Source organism: Bos taurus, chromosome 13, assembly GCF_002263795.3.
Source record: "Bos taurus isolate L1 Dominette 01449 registration number 42190680 breed Hereford chromosome 13, ARS-UCD2.0, whole genome shotgun sequence".
In the NCBI taxonomy this organism is placed as follows: Eukaryota; Metazoa; Chordata; class Mammalia; order Artiodactyla; family Bovidae; genus Bos; species Bos taurus.
Genome location: NC_037340.1, coordinates 18,473,668 through 18,493,515, shown reverse-complemented (window position 1 = coordinate 18,493,515; position 19,848 = coordinate 18,473,668). Strand labels below are relative to the sequence as shown.

The 19,848-nt window shown below is 46.9% G+C and overlaps 1 protein-coding gene across 18 annotated transcripts in view; it reads right to left on the bottom strand.

Moving 5' to 3' along the window:
* PARD3 (par-3 family cell polarity regulator) overlaps positions 1–7,741 on the bottom strand; it is a 597,553-nt gene extending 589,812 nt beyond the window's left edge. For 9 of the 18 annotated variants that reach the window (XM_059892900.1, XM_010811174.3, XM_010811183.4 and 6 more), the window contains exon 1: positions 7,655–7,741. In XM_059892900.1, the coding sequence (XP_059748883.1) occupies positions 7,655–7,726 (72 nt within the window). In that variant the 5' untranslated portion in view covers positions 7,727–7,741. Of the gene's footprint in view, positions 1–6,769; positions 7,209–7,654 lie in introns of those variants that run through there. The other 9 variants (XM_025000920.2, XM_025000931.2, XM_025000921.2 and 6 more) reach the window with 1 other exon arrangement.
* Positions 7,742–19,848: the final 12,107 nt, after the last annotated feature.

Below are 19,848 nucleotides of genomic sequence, written 5' to 3'. Positions count from 1 at the left end.
GCTTCCTTTATGTAGCATACGGTTTGCAAGGTGCCTCTCTAGTGAGGCATGCATCACAGCTTCATTCATCTTTACAGCTTAATAATATTCTAATGTTATAGATATACCACATTTTCTTCAGTTGATGAACAATTGACTTGTTCTATTTTTTGGCTGTTACAAATCATGTCATAGACATTCGTGTATATATTTTTTCTATAGATGTGTTTTCAATTTCTCATGTGTGTGTATAAGCTAGTATCGAGAGTGAAAAAACTAAATAATTCACATTTCAAGTCATTTGGAAAGAAGCTGGAAATTGTATTTCTAAGTTCCAATATTAGTTGAAGGAGGAGAAATGAATAAACAAAAGTAATATTTAATGGCAGGAACACTTAAAGATGGAAGGTCAGATGCAGGAAGACAGAGCCATGAAGGAAAAGCATTTTTACATAATCCTTCCAAATGGAAAAAAATTTTCAATTGGATAAAATAATGACTGTAAGACAAAAAACAATCACCTTCCTACTATGATGACAGAACTTTACATTTCTTTTTATTAAGATTTTTCTCTTTTCCATGTAAAAGATACCAAAGATACCACAGAAAAGATGCCAAAAACTGGTAAAAAAAAAAAAAATTGGCATAAATTTTCTGAGCCCTGTTCCACTGCCATTGACCTTGGTGGCACCTTGGACTGCTACGTGAGTGGCCAAGTGGGAGAAAAGTCGCCTGTGTGGGCTGCCCACCTCTACGCCATGGAAGAGCACCTCCACTTGGGGAAAGCACTTTCCTAGACCAATCGTATGTGTTTCTTTCCATCCTTGAAAAAGGGCAGAGGGCTCGGGTCATCTTTCAAGTGTTCACCACCACCCACCTGCATCCAAATCTAGGCCTGAACAAACCTTCCAGCACAGATGGAGATTCTGTGCACGTGGCCCTTTGACGTGCACAGGTTACCTCCCGTGCCCAATTCACAACATTCGTCACAAGCCAGGAAGCACCATGCATCGCCAGATTCTCCCTGTGAATCTCAGATCCTAAACATTTCTGTTTACTCCTGGCACTTACCCACGGATCCCAACTGACAGAATTAGAAGCGCCAGACCCAGCACAGGTGTGTCTTGGGGCCAGATTCCTGCATTGCCCTGGCCACCAGCCTTGAAACAGGCCCAAAGCAAACCCCAGGATGATTCCTCTGCTCTGGCTGAAAAACAGACCAAACTCCTTGAAAACAAATGACACCAGAGAATAACTTCCAGGTACCCTGAAACCACACTAAATCAATCTCTGTCCCAATACGCCAAACATACAAAACTTTAAAGTCTTCAAAATCATACAGTCTTCCAAGCAAAAGTGCATTTTTTGTCTGAGAATACGTGCCACGTATTTATCCTCAATTTTGCACCTACTCAGCTTGTAAGATGGACTACATGGCAGATACCGGTAAGACTGAGGCAGGACCATCACCTTCAAGCACCTCATCTGGAGGAGAAGGGGCATAGTTCTGTTCCAAAACAAATACCCCGAAGCACCCACAACAAGGCACATTCCTCCAGGTCAGTACGGGAGCTGTGGGAAGCGGGGAGAACCTCAAACAGCCTTGGGTGCGGGGCCAGCCGGAGCTGAGCTGAGGCTCAAGAGAGGAGCAGATGTGAAGCAAGCAAGTGATCTAGGTGGGGGAAACTGAAAATGCCAGAGCAAAGGCAGGAAAGTGCAAGCAAGGCCAAATGGGTAGGGATGAAGTGGGAGGGTTTGAGGTGGAAGAGGCAGGAGGGGTCCTACAAGGGACAGGCCCTGCTGAGGTGGTAGGACCTGGCCTCTGGGGAAAGCTGATATTGGGGTCCTTAAGCAGAAGAGTACATGGAAATGTGCATTTTAGAAAGATCAACCATTCAGACATGTTTCTTCTTTTTTTTCTTTTTGAAGAGGAAGATGAGAAAATGTTAACAAAATAATAAAATGTATTTCATTTCACTATTCAAAAATAGGGTCATTCAAACTCTGCAACAATTTCCTAAAAGTTTCCTATTTTCCTAAAAGTTTCAATAAACATGCGAATGTGTAACAACATGCAGTCAGCCATCTGTCCACAAGAAATCACACACCAAACACAAGATTCTTCATACAAACCATGACTTACATGGTTTTGGTAATCAACAGTCCTCCCCACCCCCCAAAAAGGAAAGTGTATTTTCAAAAGTTACTGCCCATAAATTTATGTTTGTGTGTTTTTTTTTTTTATGTACCAACAAACTGAAAGTGAAAGTTGCTCAGTCGTGTCCGACTCTTTTCTCCAGGCCAGAATACTGGAGTGGGTAGCCTTTCCCTTCTCCAGTGGATCTTTCCAACCCAGGGATGGAACCCAGGTCTCCCACATTGCAGGTGGATTCTTTACCAGCTGAGCCACAAATAAATTGCTATTAAATAACTCAAGGTTTCCATGCTCAAAGAACAGAAGCAGTGCCCCTCCCCCCAAATAAAAATGGAGGCCCAGAAGTCAACCCAGAGTAAAGCTGTAACATCCGCGATTTTTACATTCTCTACACACACACACAAACACACACACACACACACACACAATGTGCTCTTCATTGCGGTGTTGCTTAGGCAAATATTAACATTCCTACCTATTCTTTAATTAAATTACACACTGTCTTCCCGAGCAAAGAGGAAAAACCCAAACAGAACTAGCAGACTACTCAGGAAAGTCTCACAGGCAGTAAAACCATTTGGTGAGTAAAACCAATTAGGGATCCAGATGCAGAGCTGAGGAGCTGCCCATTCATCACCCCTCAGTACTCACAGGAACCCTGCTGGGGAGGAACCTGTTCAAGAGATGAGGAAATGAGGCTCCGTAGGGCTGGTCTGCCCAAGGTTAAACGGTGAGAAAACCCAGGTCTCCAAATTCAATCCAAAGCTCCCCCTCAACCCCTAAAAGAGGGGTTGAGACCTAAAAGAGGTCTGGGGGTGAGACGGAAGGGAGCTAAGAGGTTCCAGTCACAGCCCTCCCTCACTTTTTTCTTCCCTTCATTACTCCTCAGGGACCAGCAGTGTTTCTGTGGACTGAAGGTGATCCTGGTCCTCTGCCCGGAAGAGAACTAATCCTGCCCAAACACCTCAGTCCCCCCGGACCATCAGACTATACGAAGCCTCAGGGTCTCATCCTGGCATTCCCGGCCCTCCTCAGCTTGGTCCTGCCCCACCATCTGACAGGACAGCAGCACAGGAGCCAAACCAGCCCTGATGCTCACCGACAATGCCCTCCCTTTCACCCCTCAGCATGGCAGCCAACACATTCCAGATTCACCTGTCAAACCAGGACACCTAAGCCAGGCAGATGGATTTGGGGGTTACTCCACTACCCAGTTAGGAAGTGCCGTCCAAAATCCAGGCCAGCCTTCCCACTGACTAAGCCTAGTATACGCAAACCCCAGTGATTCCAGGAGATTGCCACCCCCAGGCTATAATGACCACTTCCATCTCTGAAATCCAGAAGCAGCTACTCTCTGTATGTACCACTCTATTGCTAATTAATGTTATTGCCTACTGTTATTTCTAGTTTAATATATTCACCCTGTTTCCCAGATTACATTCTTCTTGAAAGCAAGAATTCAGCCTTACATTTCTTCATAGAGCATGACATTTTGCATACAGTAGCCCTTCAACAAATAAACAATTTTTTTTTAAAAAGAATGGAGATTTTTTTTTCCTGCTAACCAGAGTTAAGGTGCACAGCAGGAAAAAATGGGAAGTCAGGCCAGCCCTGATCCACTGAGAATAAAGAAAGAGCAGGCAAAGCCCTGAGAAGCCAAGTCACCACATTATAGAGTCCGGGCAGTTGGTGCTCTGCACCGTGTGTCCATCGGGGGCCATGGATGAGTCAGGCCACAGGTAGGAGCAGAACAGTCCACATGACACGGTCCTCCACGTCTAGCAGGGCACCCTCCTCAGAGATGGTCTGGATGAGGATGGGTGGATGGGGAAGAACAGCCAACCCATTTTCACCCATCAGGGATCATAAACAGAAAAAGTTTTTAACTGGAGGGGGGAAAAAGTGCTATGAATAACTGTAAGCCTTCAAATATCTGCTTATTGAGGACATTTCTGGTATTCAGTCACACCACTCCACTGCCCAGAAAAACGTATTTGTTTAACCTGAAAACAGCTTAAATATAATGCCAAAAATTAGCCCCACCACACCACAAAATGCTCACTGCAGAGAAAGTCTTAGTGGCTTGGGATCATTCTTTCTCTTTCCTTTTTCCTTTAATTTCTTTCTTTCTTTTTCCAGCTTAGCTGGTTTTTATACAAAGCCATAAACATGATCTTCCCCCATTTTTCCCCACCAGATGGGAGTTCGGCATGGCACATGTCACCTAGCAACCAAACACCACTCTACAGCTACCCAGTTACCCAGTTCTTCATACAAAATTTATCTTGTTCTATTCAACAGTAAGGGGTAAGGAAGAGATAAGAGGATAAAAGTTAAAACAAGTGTTAATAAGTGTTTGCTGCATAACCATTTTAAAGGAGGTGGACAAAATGGAAAGAACCACTAAAGTTTCATCTTAGCCATTACCTAATCATTTAAGAGGAAAAAAATACAAATGGACCTGGAAGAAACTCCAGCTCATGCAACACTGGAGAGTCAACAGTCTTGTGATCTGATGACTGAACTTTGTAGACCACAAAGCCCATTTTAAAATTTACCTGCTGAACTGTGAATTGTACTTAAAGAGAATTTAAACAATTTTGGAAGCCTCTGAGTCATTTATTTCCAACTCCAACAACACCGTCACTTTCTGAGCATGACCCTTCCTTCCTTCCATCTCCACCAGGAACAGTAATCAGTCTCACGCCTACCCTTCAAAACTCAGCTCTGATGCTGCTTCTCTTGGGCGCTTTCCCAGGTGCCCTGTAGAAACCTATGTTTCCTTCTTCATGCTCCCCAGTCATTGCAAAACCACCACCGATACCTAAAGACAAAGTCCAGCTCTCTCACCAAGGCTTCTCAACTCCATCTACTCAAAACCCCAGAGGCCTGTCTTCTCCCCACTGCACTGTAACTCGCCAATCCAAAGGCTGGCTACCCTCACTTGCAGGACCGTGTGGCCTATATCTCCTTGAGTCTCACAGTCCAATTTCCACAAGCAGCCAGTGGATCTCACAGATGTCCAGCACCCAGAACAATGCCTCAGTCACAGTAAATGCTTAAGAATTTCTGTGGAGCATACAAATGACCCAAACAACTACATTTGTATCTCCCAAACAAGCTGTTCCACCCACATGCATCATGTGCATAATGAAATATGACTAATGTTAAGCATGTTAATGTTTAAGCATGTAAATGACTAATGTTAAGCAGGTCCATTTTAAGCATGTAAGCCAAGAAACGTCCATCACTCCTCTGTACTCGGAACCTGGGCACACTGCAAAGTATATATTATTTTCTTTCCTCTCACAGTTTATTCTGTTGGTTTCCTGAGTACATGTGCAATCTGATTATTGGTACCGAACATTTAGATCACAAACTGTCATCCATAAACAACCCTTTAAAATATTTAAGGTAGGTTCAGAGGTTGACAGTGGTTCAATTTCCACTAATTTTATTTGATTTTCAATAAAAGTTCAACCAACTGTAAGGAACATTTTAGAGCCCTGAAATAAAGTCAACATATTCCATCACTGTGTCAGGTTCTTAACCGTCCCCAAGGTTATCTTTAAAAGGCCAAACGCGGGCTAATTTTCCTCTCTCCTCAAAACAGGAGTGTAAAAAAATTTTTTCCTCTGTGGCCCCCAGACCCACAGGGCTCAAACCACTCCAAGATCGGAGACAAAACGGGAATTCTGAAAGTGACTGTGCTTTCCAACCAACGTTCCTCTGGCGCAAAGGAAATATCCTCAGGTGCTTGAGAGAAACTTGGGAAGCGTGGGCTGTTGTCAAACAGACACAGACGATAAAACAATTTAACAAAAAGCCTTTTCACTTCTGACACATTGTAGAGGAATGCAGGGAAGTGGAGACAATGTTATCACTCCACGGGGAAAAGGGAAATCCACTCCACTCCAGGCCGGGGCGCGGCCCGGGCTCCGCAGGGAGCTCGGTGCAGACGGGTCCACGGCGAGGTGCCGGCAGGAACACTCGGAATTCGGTGACCCATCTCCAGGCTGTGCTCCTCCCAGGAGCCAGCTGTGCTCCCGGGCCTCTCGGTCTCCGAAGTGCAGGGTTCCAGCAACGATCGCGAGCCAGCTGGAGCTGGTCGCTCCCGGCGCCGCGCCCCCACCCGCCCCGGGACCCCCGCCCGGCAGGGCACGCAGGAGGGGCTCCCCCCACCGCCCGGCGAGGGGCGCAGAGGCACCAGCGAGCCACTCTCCCCGCGCGCGGGGCGAACTCCGCTCCAGCAGGAAAAGTTCCCTCGCCCGGCCTCCGCCCGCGGCCCAGGGCGGGGAGCCGGGGCCGCAGCCCGCGGCCGGGAGCAGGCTCCGCACGCCCTGCCGCGGCTCCGGCTCGGCTCCCCGGAGGCTCGGGGCGCCGGCGGCCGGACCTCGAAGGAACAGCGGGGGCTGGGGCGTGGGGGCCGGGCGCGGGGAAGTTTGCGGCCCGCAGCCCGGCCGGGGGGCGCAGGCCGGGCCGGCCGCCGCGCGCTCCCTCTCCCCGCCTCCGCCGCCGCCTCCCCTTCCAGGAAGCGCCATATTGATCCCGGCGCCTTCCCTCCTCCCGCTCCTCCGCCCCTCCTCCGCCCCCTCGGCCGCCCGCCCGCCCCCGCCCGCGCCCCCGGCCCCTCACCTTGGCGATGGCCTTCCGGTAGCGGGTCACCGCTTGCTGGATGAGGCTGAAAACTTTCATGTGGCCGTCCCCGCACGGCACGACCACCCGGGTCCTCCCGAAGCACACGGTCACTTTCATGCCGCCGCCGCCGCCGCCGCCGCGGGCCGGCCCGCGCCCCTCGGTGACCGCGGCCGGAGGGGCCGGAGCGCCCTGGGCCGAGGCGACTGCACGCGGGGCGCGCGGCGCGGGGCGCGCGGCGCGAGGCTAGGGGCCGCGGCCGGGAGCCCGATCGGCTCGCATGCCCGGCCTGCAGCCCTCGCCGCGCCTAGCCCGGCCTGGCCCCGGGCTCGCCCGCCTGTGCCCGCGCGGCGCCGCAGCCTCCGGCCACCTGTTCGGTGTGTGTCGTCGCGCTCGGCGGCCGGGCCGTGTGGCGCTGGCGCGGCGCTCGCTCCGGGCCGCGGGGGAGGGGACGCGGCGAGGGGAGGGACGGGGAGGAGGCGAGGGGAGGGGAGAGGAGGGGAGGGACGAGGAGGGAGGGGAAGGGACCAGACGGGAGGGAGGGGAGGGGAGGGGAGGGGAGGGGCGCGGCCGGCCCACAACACACTGCACACGCGGAGACCTGGCGCGGGGTGCTGGGCGGCCTCCCTCCTCCGCCGCCCAGCAAGCCTGGGCGCCGCAGCCCCCGGCCCCCGCCTCCCGCACCCCCTTCCTTTGTCGCTGTGAATCCCCCTCCTGGCGCTGGAGGGGCCCAAGAGGAATCGCGGCTGACTCCACACTGCCCCAAAGGTCCGGGGGAGGGGGCGGCTCCCGCCCGATCCCCCCAACTCCCAACCCCGCCCAACCTCGTCCCCAGAATGAGGGGCTGCTCTGCGGGGAGGCCTTTCTCCCCAGGCCACCACTTACCTTGAAGTTCCTGTGACCCCATGGCGACCCACCCGCTTTGTCGTATGCAACTCCGACATCAGCAATTGGCATCGTTTTATTTCTTAGAATTCTGCAACCCAAGCAATCTGAACGCAAAGTTAGGAACAATGCACTAGGAAGGCCACCGCAGCCCTGGGGAAGAAAGCAGCGCCGCATGGAGTCACCTGCGTGGGGACCCGCGACAGTTAATAGAGGAACCGACACCACGTCAAAAAAGTAACTGAGGCTCCTCTGTAATGGCAGGAATCTGAGTGTTCCTGGCAACTGTGTGTCTCTCTGTTCAAAGAATGCAAGTGTCAACAAAGAGTCATCGCTGGCCCAGGTCTGTCCCAAACGATAGTGGATTCATTTTTGCCAGCGTCTCGAGGGCTTGTGAAAGTGATCAACAGCTCTATCGGCTCGAGGAGAACTTCAGCAGGTACAGTTGGTGACCGTCCACCTCCCTTTTTAAACTAAGGAAACAAGACAGGTTAATCTGCTTTTTGGATCCCTGCACTTTCCACTGCCCCAGGTATAGTATGGTTTGTCATACACAAGGTAATTCCATTCCTCTGCAGCCCTTGACCAGTACAATCAATTATCCTGGCAAAGCAGTGCAATAAATAGGCACCATGTGTCATCATCCCATCTTACCCCAGGATGCTAAGGAGTGTTGAAATCACTAGCCCAAGGCCACCCAGAGAAAGCTAGAGGATGACCCAGAAAGAGAGCCCAAGTTTCCTGCCATGGATTCATGGGAAAGGCTCTCTTACTCCTCTTCTGTTTAGAGGCAACCTTCAACATTTCTACCCAATAATTAAGTTTGTAACAGCGACGACAACAAATCTTGCAGAGGTCTCCTTGCTTCTGTATTAATACTTGGATCCACAACAACAATTACTGATAATTATAGATGTTGTCTCTGTTTTAATGCTTTGGGAAGAGAGGAGTATACTAGTTCAGAGTGGGGCTTTCTCAAAATAGTTCTGGTTGAAAGGCAAGTTCAGGAATAGCCAGAGGACATCAGACAATGCTGGGATGTAAGTAGAAATAGTAATTGTACCATTTACTTGTGCTTTAGACATGCCACTCAGTCTCTCTCCAGCCTCAGTTTTATTCGCTGAAAAGTGGGGCTGATGATCTCCATAAATTATGAGATAAATTATTAAGATTAAAATAATGTGTTAAGATACTTAGTGCATGCTGCCACGTGGGAGTGTGTAGTTTAGTAGAGTCCAGTTACTCTAATGTAGGGCTTCCCAGGTGGCGCAGTGGTAAAGAATCCACCTGCCAGTGCTGGAGACAGGTTTGATCCCTGTGTCTGGAAGAGCCCCTGGAGAAGGGAATGGCAACTGGCTTCAGTATTCTTGCCTAGAAAATTCCATGAACAGAAGAGCCTGGCAGGCTACAGTTCATGGGGTCACAAAGAGTCAGACATGACTAAGGGACTGAGCACACACACACATATCATGATGTGGGTGAAGGGTAACAAAGTCAGGACCAGATAGCAAAGGAGGATGCTGAGGGAGAGGGATAGCCTGGGGGAGGAGTCCAAGGCTTAGAGAAATTGCTGAATTGGCCAGACAGCTGTTTAGTGTCTGGACCAGGACTCATGACCTTCAATCAAACCTGTACTCACTTCCCTTAATTTGATCCCACAAGCAGAATTTTTTTTTAAGTGAGTAAGAAAAATTTAGATTTTAAAATAAGATAGCTACTCCAATAACTGTAATTCAAGACATTACAGATTCAAGCCAGCAAAGTGTTTACAGCCGAACTTGGGAGGGAGGCCTGAATTCAGAAAAGAGACAGCATCCAAGTACTCCTGTACCATTTTGTGTACATCAATTCCTTCCACTATTAAATCATTAATAAGTTTAGACAGCTTTTCAAAAATATGATCGTAAGATTAATAATTACAATGTGATTTAGCTAACCAGATAAAACCTTAAGTCTTTATTTAAATCTACCAAGTTTATCTAGATACAGTGATTCCCTCTATATTAATAACTGATGAAAAACTAATGCTGTGTTAATTTTAGATACCAGACACTTTGGTGTCTTGAGTCAAACTCATAAAATTTTCTTACAAATAATAAATCTGTTTTCACTAATATACTTATCTAATGTCTAACCATAAAGATGCATTAGGGCCAGGCTGCGTTCACGTCTACAAAATGTTCAGTTTGACCATATTGATTCTGACCTGAGATGAGCATAAAAGCAAACCCAGACCCCTGAGAAGCAAACTCATCAAAGTTAAGGGTTAAACGTTAAGTAAATATTTTCTAGTGTGTTTACTGTCTTAAATTCTGCTTATTTTGGTTAAAAAAAATTATGACTCTTACCTAACTTATACTTCTCTTTTATAATTGATTGATTTCAATTGGTTTTGAAAACATCAGAGAATTTTGAAAATTGATTAGAATCTAGCTGGGTTTTGTGTCTATTTTGTAAATGGGCAGGTGTGACCACATGGACCATAAATTCAACTCTATCCAGCAGCATTCATGTACACTGTGAAATAAATACACACCCCCATGTGTATAGGAACAGTACTGAATTACCTAGCACCATACCCTTAAAAGTTTTAATAATTAGGAAAAAAATATTTCCAGGAATTTTTAAAATTCATATGTATTTTAGAAATTATCTCTGAAATGTTTCCCACACATACTGAATGCCTATGCAGTATTATACTTAAGACCACGTTAACAATTGTAAATGCCTTGCCTCATACAAGTTTAGTCTAATAGGAGCAATTGATCAGTATTCACCAATTAATTATTGTCTGTCTATTTTATAACAAGCACAGCACTGTGGGCTGGGTATGAAAGTTCCTCCTTCAAGAGGTTCTGACGCTGGAAACGGTTTTCAGACGTGAATAGGCAGCCACTAGGGTATGAGAGGTGCTACATATGGAGATAATGATGGTACCCAGAGGAAATGCTCCTTCCTGGGAGAGAAGAAAGTGAAGGGGGTGGAAGCAGGCCATCTAGAGTGAAACTGTCCAAGAGAAACACCAAGCGAACTATATTCCTAACTTAAAAATCTTCTAGTAGCCACAGATGAAATTAATTTCAATGATATATTTTATTCAACCTAGTATATCCTATTATCATTTCAACATATAATCAACTTTTAAAAAATACTAATGAACATTTTCTTTGCAGGACACTTGGTCCTGTCCGAAACATCATGAGGGCTTCCCAGGTGGCACTAGTGGTAAAGAACCTGCCTGCCAATGCAGGAGACATAAGAGACTCAAGTTCAATCCCTGGGTCAAGAAGATCCCCTGGAGGAGGGCACGGCAACCCACTCCAGTATTCTTGCTTGGAGAATCCCATGGACACAGGAGCCTGGTGGGCTGCAGTCGATAGGGTTGCAAAGAGTCAGACAGGACTGAATCGACATAGCACGCACGCACACAAAACATCATGGGCATATTTGTTCCATGTCAGATGGTTTGGGACAGGACCAAATATCAAGGACCTTTTGACATGGACCAAATGTCGCCATGGATGTTTTGGACAGGGCCAAAAGTGACCAAATATCGAGAACCTTTTGGTGTAGACCAAATGTCCTGTGAAAGTTTTGGACAGAACCAAATGTCTACTAACCACTATTTTTCATACATTTTTTGGCCTACTAATTCTTCACAACCCTGTGCATAGTTTAAACATGCAGCACATCTTCCTTTGAACCAGTCCTCCATATTCATTCACTTATGCATTCACTCTTCCGTCAAAGACGGAGTAACCAGCACGTGTCTGACCTTGTGAGAGCTCAGTGGCTGCATGTGGCTGGTGGCCACCATATTGGACAGCAGAGCTCTACAGGATGGCACTGCTAATGGCTGGAAGCCACATGCACTGTTGAGGAATTTACAAGTGCCCTCTCTGACAGCACTTTCCCAGAATTGTTCTCCCAAGGCTATCTGCACACTAGCTTTTAAGTGTGATGAAAGAGTGAATGAATACAGAGGGATGGGAGAAAGATGGCTTCTTAACATATGTACAAATATTGTAAAAGTACAGCTGTTTAGGATAGAATGCAAAGATTGAGGAAAATTAGAATGGCATGTAAGGGACTTCCCTGGTGGTCCTTTGATTAAGACTCCACACTTCCACTGCAGGTAACCTGGGTTCAATCTCTGGTCGGCAAACTAAGATCCAAGGCTGAGTCGCAGCCGGAAAAAAAAAAAAAAGAATGGCATTTAGACTCCACAGATCTTCCTATTGTGCAACATTAAACAGAAGTCTAAAAACAGTGCTTTTTCTAATGAAGCTTGAGCTCATATGAATTGCTTGGGTGATAGTAATAAGTCAATGAAAGAAAAGGAAAAGAACAAGAGACAGGAGGAGCCTTAATGATCCCCCATCATCAGACATGAAAAGTACACAGATTGACCTGGTTCTGATCAGAAGAAAATCTCACAGGATGAGGTTGGCCCATCTCCTTTTCCCTTGCATCCAACACTGTCTTTACTCTAGAGGCTGGTGTAATCCAAAAGGCACCTGACTCACCAGCTTGTGATTTCCAATGGGGTGGTGTTGACTTTCATACCCAACCATGGGCATCCAAGTCCTCCGTTCAAAATAGTCCAGGTTGCCCTCAACCAGTCCATCGGTAGTCACCAGAGTGTCTACTGTATTCTTGCTGCCCTATGCCAGTCCCCAGAAATGCCTGGAAGCTGTGTCAGCCCCACTGCCTTGCTTGGAAAACACTTCTAGATGCCCCCATGTCACCCAATCTCAGTGTGCAGGAAGAGATCCCCAAGTTCCTTACAGAAAGCCATCCCCTGCATCCTTTTATCCATCCATCCAGCATCGTGATCCACCACTCAAGATCCATGGTTCCTTCATCAAATGCCTCTCTGCTTTCCATGCTCTAAAGCCTAAGAATGAGGGAGCTTGTCAATCAAGTCCTCAAAGGCCAGCCCAGAAACACATGGAGCAGAGTTAAGGTAGCACCAATGGTGATATTAAAACCCAGCTATTGGAGACAGATCTGTAAGAAAGTGAAAGTGGCTCAGTCATGTCCAACTCTTTGTGGCCCCGTGGACTACACAGTCCATGGAATTCTCCAGGCTAGAATACTAAAGTGGGTAGCCTTTCCCTTCTCCAGGGGATCTTCCCAACCCAGGGATCGAACCCAAGTCTCCTGCATTGCAGGCAGATTCTTTACCAGCTGAGCCACAAGGGAAGAGCAAGAATACTGGAGTGGACAGCCTGTCCCTTCTCCAGCAGATCTTCCCAACTCAGGAATCGAACCAGGTCTCCTGCATTGAAGGTGGATTCTTTACCAACTGAGCTATTGGAGACAGATCTATAGGAGAGTCAAGCAAAGCAGTCTGAGCTGCCTACTTGCCAGTGGCCACTTGACCTGAGGCAGATGGGAGCAGCCAGTAGTATGGAGAGGTGTCTCCACCTGAGGTTCTTTCAGCTGAATCTTTGAGAGCAAAGTCCTGGGTCAAGTTCTCCAGCAAGGCCTAGAGTGCTGACCTTCTAAGCTGGAGGAGTCCAGAGGCATAGGAAGTGAGACTCCTAGTCTAAGTTGGGATTCCCAGCTGGGAGGACCACTCTGCCGTCTCTCCAAGGTGGGCGTGGCTCTTCTAGAAACACGAAGTACTGAAGTCGTTGTTTGTTTTTTATTTTTACTCCAAGACTTTGAGAAAATGAGGTAGGAAGGGGAACAGATCAGGGAAATGATTGTAATCATTTCTTAAGAAGAGAAATTCTCCTCGCCCAGAGGATACTTAACCTTTGATGATTAAAAGGAAAAGGATGAAATGAGTTCACATAAAGCCTCGCACCAATGCTTGGATAAATCTCAGCTCTAAAGGACTTCAGGTTAGGGGATATGAATCAGCTTTTAAAGACTGTTTTTTTAGCAAATGTGGCTGAGCAGCTTCATTCAGTAAAGAAGGGGAAAAATGCATTGTGGTTGATCATTAGAACAATATACTTTTTCCTGAGCTTGTCAAGATTAAATGTCTGAAATTCTCAAATCTTGAAACAATGAGGCTGGGTGACAGGGAAGCTTTAATTGCAGTCACCGTGATGGAATTAACCATGCGGCAGGACTTCCCCAGTGGTCCAGTGGTTAAGAATCCACCTTGCAATGCAGGGGACGTGGGTTCAATCTCTGGTTAGGGAACTAAGATCCCACCTGTCCGGGGGCAACTAAGCCCACATGCCACAACTAAGACCCAATGCGGCCAAATTAATCTACATTTAAAAACAACAAATTAATCTACATGCAGGACCTTCTGGGCAGTGGGCCAACCTGGGTTACCTGTCCTGAGACACACCCAAAGTCCCCCATCTCCACCCCCACCCAGAGTCCCCACCTCCACCTCCACCCAAAGTTCTCCACCTCCACCCCCCAACCTCACCCAGCTGACCACAGGAAGTCTTCCTTCCACAAAGCCAGACTGCTCATGTCAGAAGGAGCCATGTGGCAGCGAGGCTGCTCTGTGATAAAATCCAGCACCCGGGTGCTGGTGTTCTAAGCAGTAATGCAAGTGTGCTGAGCAGCACACACCCAGCCCGGCTGCTCCTCTGCCCCTGACATGAGATGGCTGAGTCACCCTCCCTCCTCTTACTACGCTGCTAAGCTAGGAGTTCAGTTTCAAAAGCTCGCTCTCTCTGTGCTTTGGAATGTCATCTGCTCAGCATCTCAGCAGAGGCTACCAGCTTGTTCCAGGTAGGGAAGTTCTCTGAGGCAAGCTGCCCTTTGTGGCCCTGGGTCTCTGCTCAGCTCAGAGATAGCATGGAGACATTCCTGCCAGCATCCTGAGGGTGACTCCCAGGAACTTCAGGAAGGGAGGCCCACTGAGCAAGAAGCAGGATGATCCAGGCTTTGGGCAAAGCAGTGATGAGCAGACAGGCCTTAAGGAAGTGGAAGACTCTTGGAAGTGAGTGGCTGGAAGTAAAGGGTGAAAATGTGTGTTAGGGGCCTTTTATACCAAAGTCTCTCTTTTAGGACTTCCCTGGTAGTCCAGTGGTTAAGAGGCTGCCTGCCAATGCAGGAGACACGGGTTCAATCCCTGGACTGGAAAGACCCTACATGCGGTGGTACAGCTTGGCCGTCTCTCTCCCTCTGACACCCAGCACTCTTCTTCCCACTTGTGACACCCAGAGTTCATGTGCTTCAGATATGTCCCTTTGTAAAAAATTTACTCATTCACTCATTCAGCTTTCATTGGGAAATTAGCATTTTGTCAAGCACTGTGCTAAACAGTGATAAAAGGTAAGATGCAATCATGTCCTCAAGGATGGCCTTCCTCTTGGGATGGAGACAGCCAGAGAGCAATGTGAACAGACTGTTAAAACACAGAGTGTATAACTGGAAACACAGAGGCTGAAGCCTTGGTGGTCAGACAAAGCTTCCAGAAAAGGGCAAATTTGAAAATGGACAATTGGCAGTGAGCCACATAGGAAATTAAACATCTGAACCAAGGGGGGATGTCCAATCCAGGGAAATGGATTATGAACAGATCTAAGTTCCTCTAGAAGAGAAGCTAAAAGACTTAAAAATGACCAACTTTGGAATAAAATGAGGTGGAGAAATCAAAGAAAACTGAAGTTTGAGACTGTGATACTAGAAAAATGATGGAGTCATTGACAGGCAAGGCATCCAGCAAGAATATCAGTTTGAAGGTGGGAGGGAACACATAGAGATCCTCTTTAAAGAGGAAAGTGGAATATAATTCAGAAAAATACTGTCAATGCAGGCCATGCCAACATGGCTTTATTGTGTCATGTCAGCAGGGGACCACGTACCCTCCACAGGGAGTGGGCTGGGCGAATGCTTCCTGACAACTCAATGTTCTTTCAGGGCAGCACTTGATGTTATGCAATAGGAGGAATATGGGACTCACAGGCAGAGACTTAAATCTGAGCCTTCTCATTACTAGCAGTGTTGTTGGCCAAGCAAAGTAACCAACAATTATGACTGTTTCTGTTTCTACATCTGCACAATGTGAATAATTCAAATGCACATCTCCAGGGTTGCTGAAACAATCAAATGAGATCATTAAGATGAAAATCTTCTGGAAAATGGAATGGCCTCTACAAATGTTAGCTACAATGATTGCTATGTTGTTTTTCAACTTGCTCTCTTTCTACCATATTTTTTTTTCACTCACGGAGATGACTTTTTGCCCTACTATTTTAGATGGGCATATTTGTCATCACAGCTTTTCTGATTACAAAAGTCCCCATGCTCTGCTTCCATAATTCAAACACAGTGGAAACAGATAAGAGAAAAAAAGGACAACTTCCTGTCCCCACCCTGCTGGAGATAACCGGAGCTGGTGGTTCTCTTCTGGGACCTCTTACCTTGTTTATGAAACCAGTCTTTCCATGAAGCACAACGAAGAGGTGTGAGAATAACGCTGCTGTATTTTTGTTTCCAAGGCCCCTTAAAATTGATCCAGCAGGGAAATTTTCCCCTGCCACTGGCTAATCACTGGGCAGTCTCCTCAATTTTCTTGCTCAGTTTTTAGGAACTAGACTGTCATGCAATCTCAAAACACAGTAGCAAATCAGAAACTAGATATCTAGAAACTAGATATCCAAGCTTTGGTTCATGAATTCAGCCTTCGTTCAAAGAAGATACTTCCTTTCCTGCAAATGGTGCATCTGGTTCTCTCTCTCTTTTTTTTTTTTCTCCTCATGGTGGCTCAGATGGTAAAGTGTCTGCCAGCAATGCAGGAGACCTGGGGTCGATCCCTAGTTCAGGAAGATCCCCTGGAGAAGGAAATGGCAACCCACTCCAGAACTCTTGCCTGGAAAATTCCATGGATGGAAGAGGCTGGTAGGCTACAGTCCATGGGGTTGCAAAGAGTCGGACACGACTGAGCAATTTCACTTTCTTTCTTTCATTCCCACTTGCTGGCTTGGCCAAGTCGAGGGTGGGGAACACAAGTGATGAGAGACGCGGACCTCCCCACTCGGCTGCTGGCTACTACACTGGGCGGAAAAAATGCTTTGAGTCAACACCTCCTTTCCGGGGTGTTTCAGGGTCACCTTGTGGGTCCCCTGCTAGGCCCTCAGGCCTAGAGGATGCCTCTGCTTCGACTGGATCCTGCCCAGTTCAGGTCTCAGTATCCACTCCTGGCTCAGACTCTCTGTGATGGAGGCCCTGGCCCTTCCCACCCCTCCTTTTGGACTTTAATGGACTTTAAGTGACAGCAGACTGGCTCTCTCACCAGGATCTGCAAGAAACAGCCATGCGTTACATCTCCATACACACAGATCTATGGGAGCGTGGTCACTTTGCACAAACAGCCCTCTGCTCTTCGCCCTGCCACAAGCCGCTTTTGCTTTGTCGGGCATGAATCAGGCACCAATCCGTGAGGTCCCCCAACTCTGAGGGACGCAAACCCAGCTCTGCAAGGGTCTGGAGGAGCCCATCCTCAAGGGGCTCCAGCACTTCCCTGTTCCTGGCCTCGGTAGCAGAACTCTTCAAATTCACTTTCTCCCAAAGCCCCCCCATCTCCACTCGCTTATATTCTCAAAATAGGCACCAGGATTCAATGGGCCCAGAACTAGTTCTCTGTATTTACTTTGAAGATTCCTCCAGGGTGACCTGTGTCATGCTCTGCATGGTATCTGACATCTATCCTACCTACAGTGTTGATGTCATTGAATCTTCCATTTTAATGTCCAGTTCCATGAACTAATATATATGTCAATACCAATAATTTAGCAAAATGTTTTATTATAGATACAGTTTTGCACATTTTTGTTGACTTAATATATCTCGGGCAGCTTTTCACATTAGTACAAGTAGATTCATCTCATTAACGGAGATTGCTGTACTCTGGATAGCATGTAACCTACAGACATAAGACAGTGGTTTAAGACAGTGCTTCTTGAAAGGATGGTCATCTAACATTGGTTTAGACCTTAGCAGAGCATTGGAAGTGGTGGCTCTGGGCCTGGGCTGGGCAGCAGTGATTCGGAGGGTGGGGTGGTAGAGAGGGAGGTTGGACGGAGCATGACGACATTCCCCGAAGGGCTGTAATTAGAGCAGCTGCTGCAGGGAGCTACGCCTTGGTCCCTGGGGTGTGCTGAGAATTTAAATTATGGGATGGGGACTAAAGGTGCAATCCTCCTACCTTTTCTCAGGGCCTAAATCCATGTCCTCATTGTTTAAGGGGCCCTGTCTCTTGGAGAAGCACTTTTATCTTCCAGGCCCTTCTAGGCTCTCTCCCTCAGTGCTTGGGGTTGGGGAAAAGAGTGGGTGGTAGGAAACATTAGTAACTGTGGCTAACAGACTTGGGGTTGAAACAGGAGGAAGGATGTGATTCCAGAGAAATATAGAACGTTGAGAGAGCTGAATGGGATGAAGTGAGAAAGGCAGTTAAAAGCGAATTCTCTTCTGTATGTGTGAGCGATCAGTCATGTCCGGCTCTTTGCGACCCCATGGATTGTAGCCCACCAGGCTCCTCTGCCCATGGGATTTCCCAAGCAAGAATACTGGAGTGGGCTGCATTTTTTCCTTCTCCAGGGGATCTTCCCAACCCAGGGATTGAACCTACATCTCTTATATCTCCTGCATTGGCAAGTGAATTCTTTACCACTTGTGCCACCTGGGAAGCGTCTTTTTCTGTCTTCCCCCCTCTCCCTCCATCCCACCACTTCAAGTTGGGATGGGCAAATATTTTTCTCTTAACTCCAAACTCACATAACGTAGAGAAACAACAACCAAAATGAACCACTAATGGAGCTCCATGCACAACCATGATGATGTCTCTTTCTGCTCCATGACCATATCTCCATTGCCATCTAGGTCACCAAGTCATAAGTCATTAGGATCTGATGGTCTGAGGTTATAAACATCTGGTTTAGATGGGCACAGAGCAAAACTGTAATCTCATAAAATAGCTGGGTTTTCATGGAAACAATATGGACAACCGTCCTCATCACAGGCAGCGCTGTGGACCAGGGAAGTTCCACCCGGGTTGGACTGTTGAAGACGGAAGAGGGTCCACAAGGGTAATGAAGATGAGCTTCAGAAAAAGAATGATTTGAATATCAAAGGATTAAGAAAGGCCCTTAGGAAAACTGATGAAACTGGGGCACATTTTTGTAGAAACAGTTCTTTCCATGGTCAGAGTGTAAAATCAGCAGAGGATTATACGATTATGTCAGAAAGGTTCTCTCTCTCCTCAGATTAATTTCCTTTGAGTCTATTCTGAGACTTAGTTCAGGGCTTCCCTGGTGGCTCAGTGGTAAAGAATCTGCCTGCCAATGCAGGAGCGACACAGGTTCGATCCCTGATCCAGGAAGATTCCACATGCCACGGAACAACTAAGCCCGTGCCCCACGACTATCGAGCCTGTGCTCTAGAGCCCATGAGCCGCAACTACTGAAGCCCTTACAGGCTAAGCCCATGCTCCACAAGAGAAGCCACTGCCATGAGAAGCCCAGACTCTGCAACCAAAGAGTAGCCCTGGCTCACCAAAACTAGAGAAAGCGCAAGCAGCAACGAAAACCCAACACAGGCAAAAATACATAGATAAATAGCATTATTTTTTAAAAAGACATAGTTCATATTATAATGTGACCTAATCTAAACCTTCTTAATACACGTTTTTTAAAATTTAGGTTTTTTGCTATCTAGTTTCATTTTCTAGATAAATCCCAATCAAAAAAAAATCTAAAAAATTTAATTAATATGAGGCTTATGTGTGAAAAGAATATAAATAAGAGTAGATATAACACATTAATTTTGCTGTACACCTGAAACTAATACTACACTGTAAATCTACTAACCCCAATAATTTTTTTTAATTTAACTAACATGAAAATTAGAAGTGGATTCCATTGTATTGGTTTTTTATGCTAAGATAATGAGGGCTTCTTCTATGGCATACATGCACCAAAAAAAAAAATTTTTTTTCAAAGTTTAGCAATCGATCGATCATTCCCCAGGTTGATGTTAAAAACTTGTTCAATCATGGATCCAATCCAATAAGGTTCTCATTCCCTGGAGTTCTTCATGACCTAGATAGGAGGAAACTCATTAAGTCTGAGATTTCCACACACACTTGCCATCAACCAGACAGCATCTCCACTATTGAACACCTCTCCAGAATACCAAGCTCTTAGAGAACGATAAAGGAAATATAAAAACAGTGAAAAACACATGTCCTGATCTCCAGAAGATTGCCATACAAA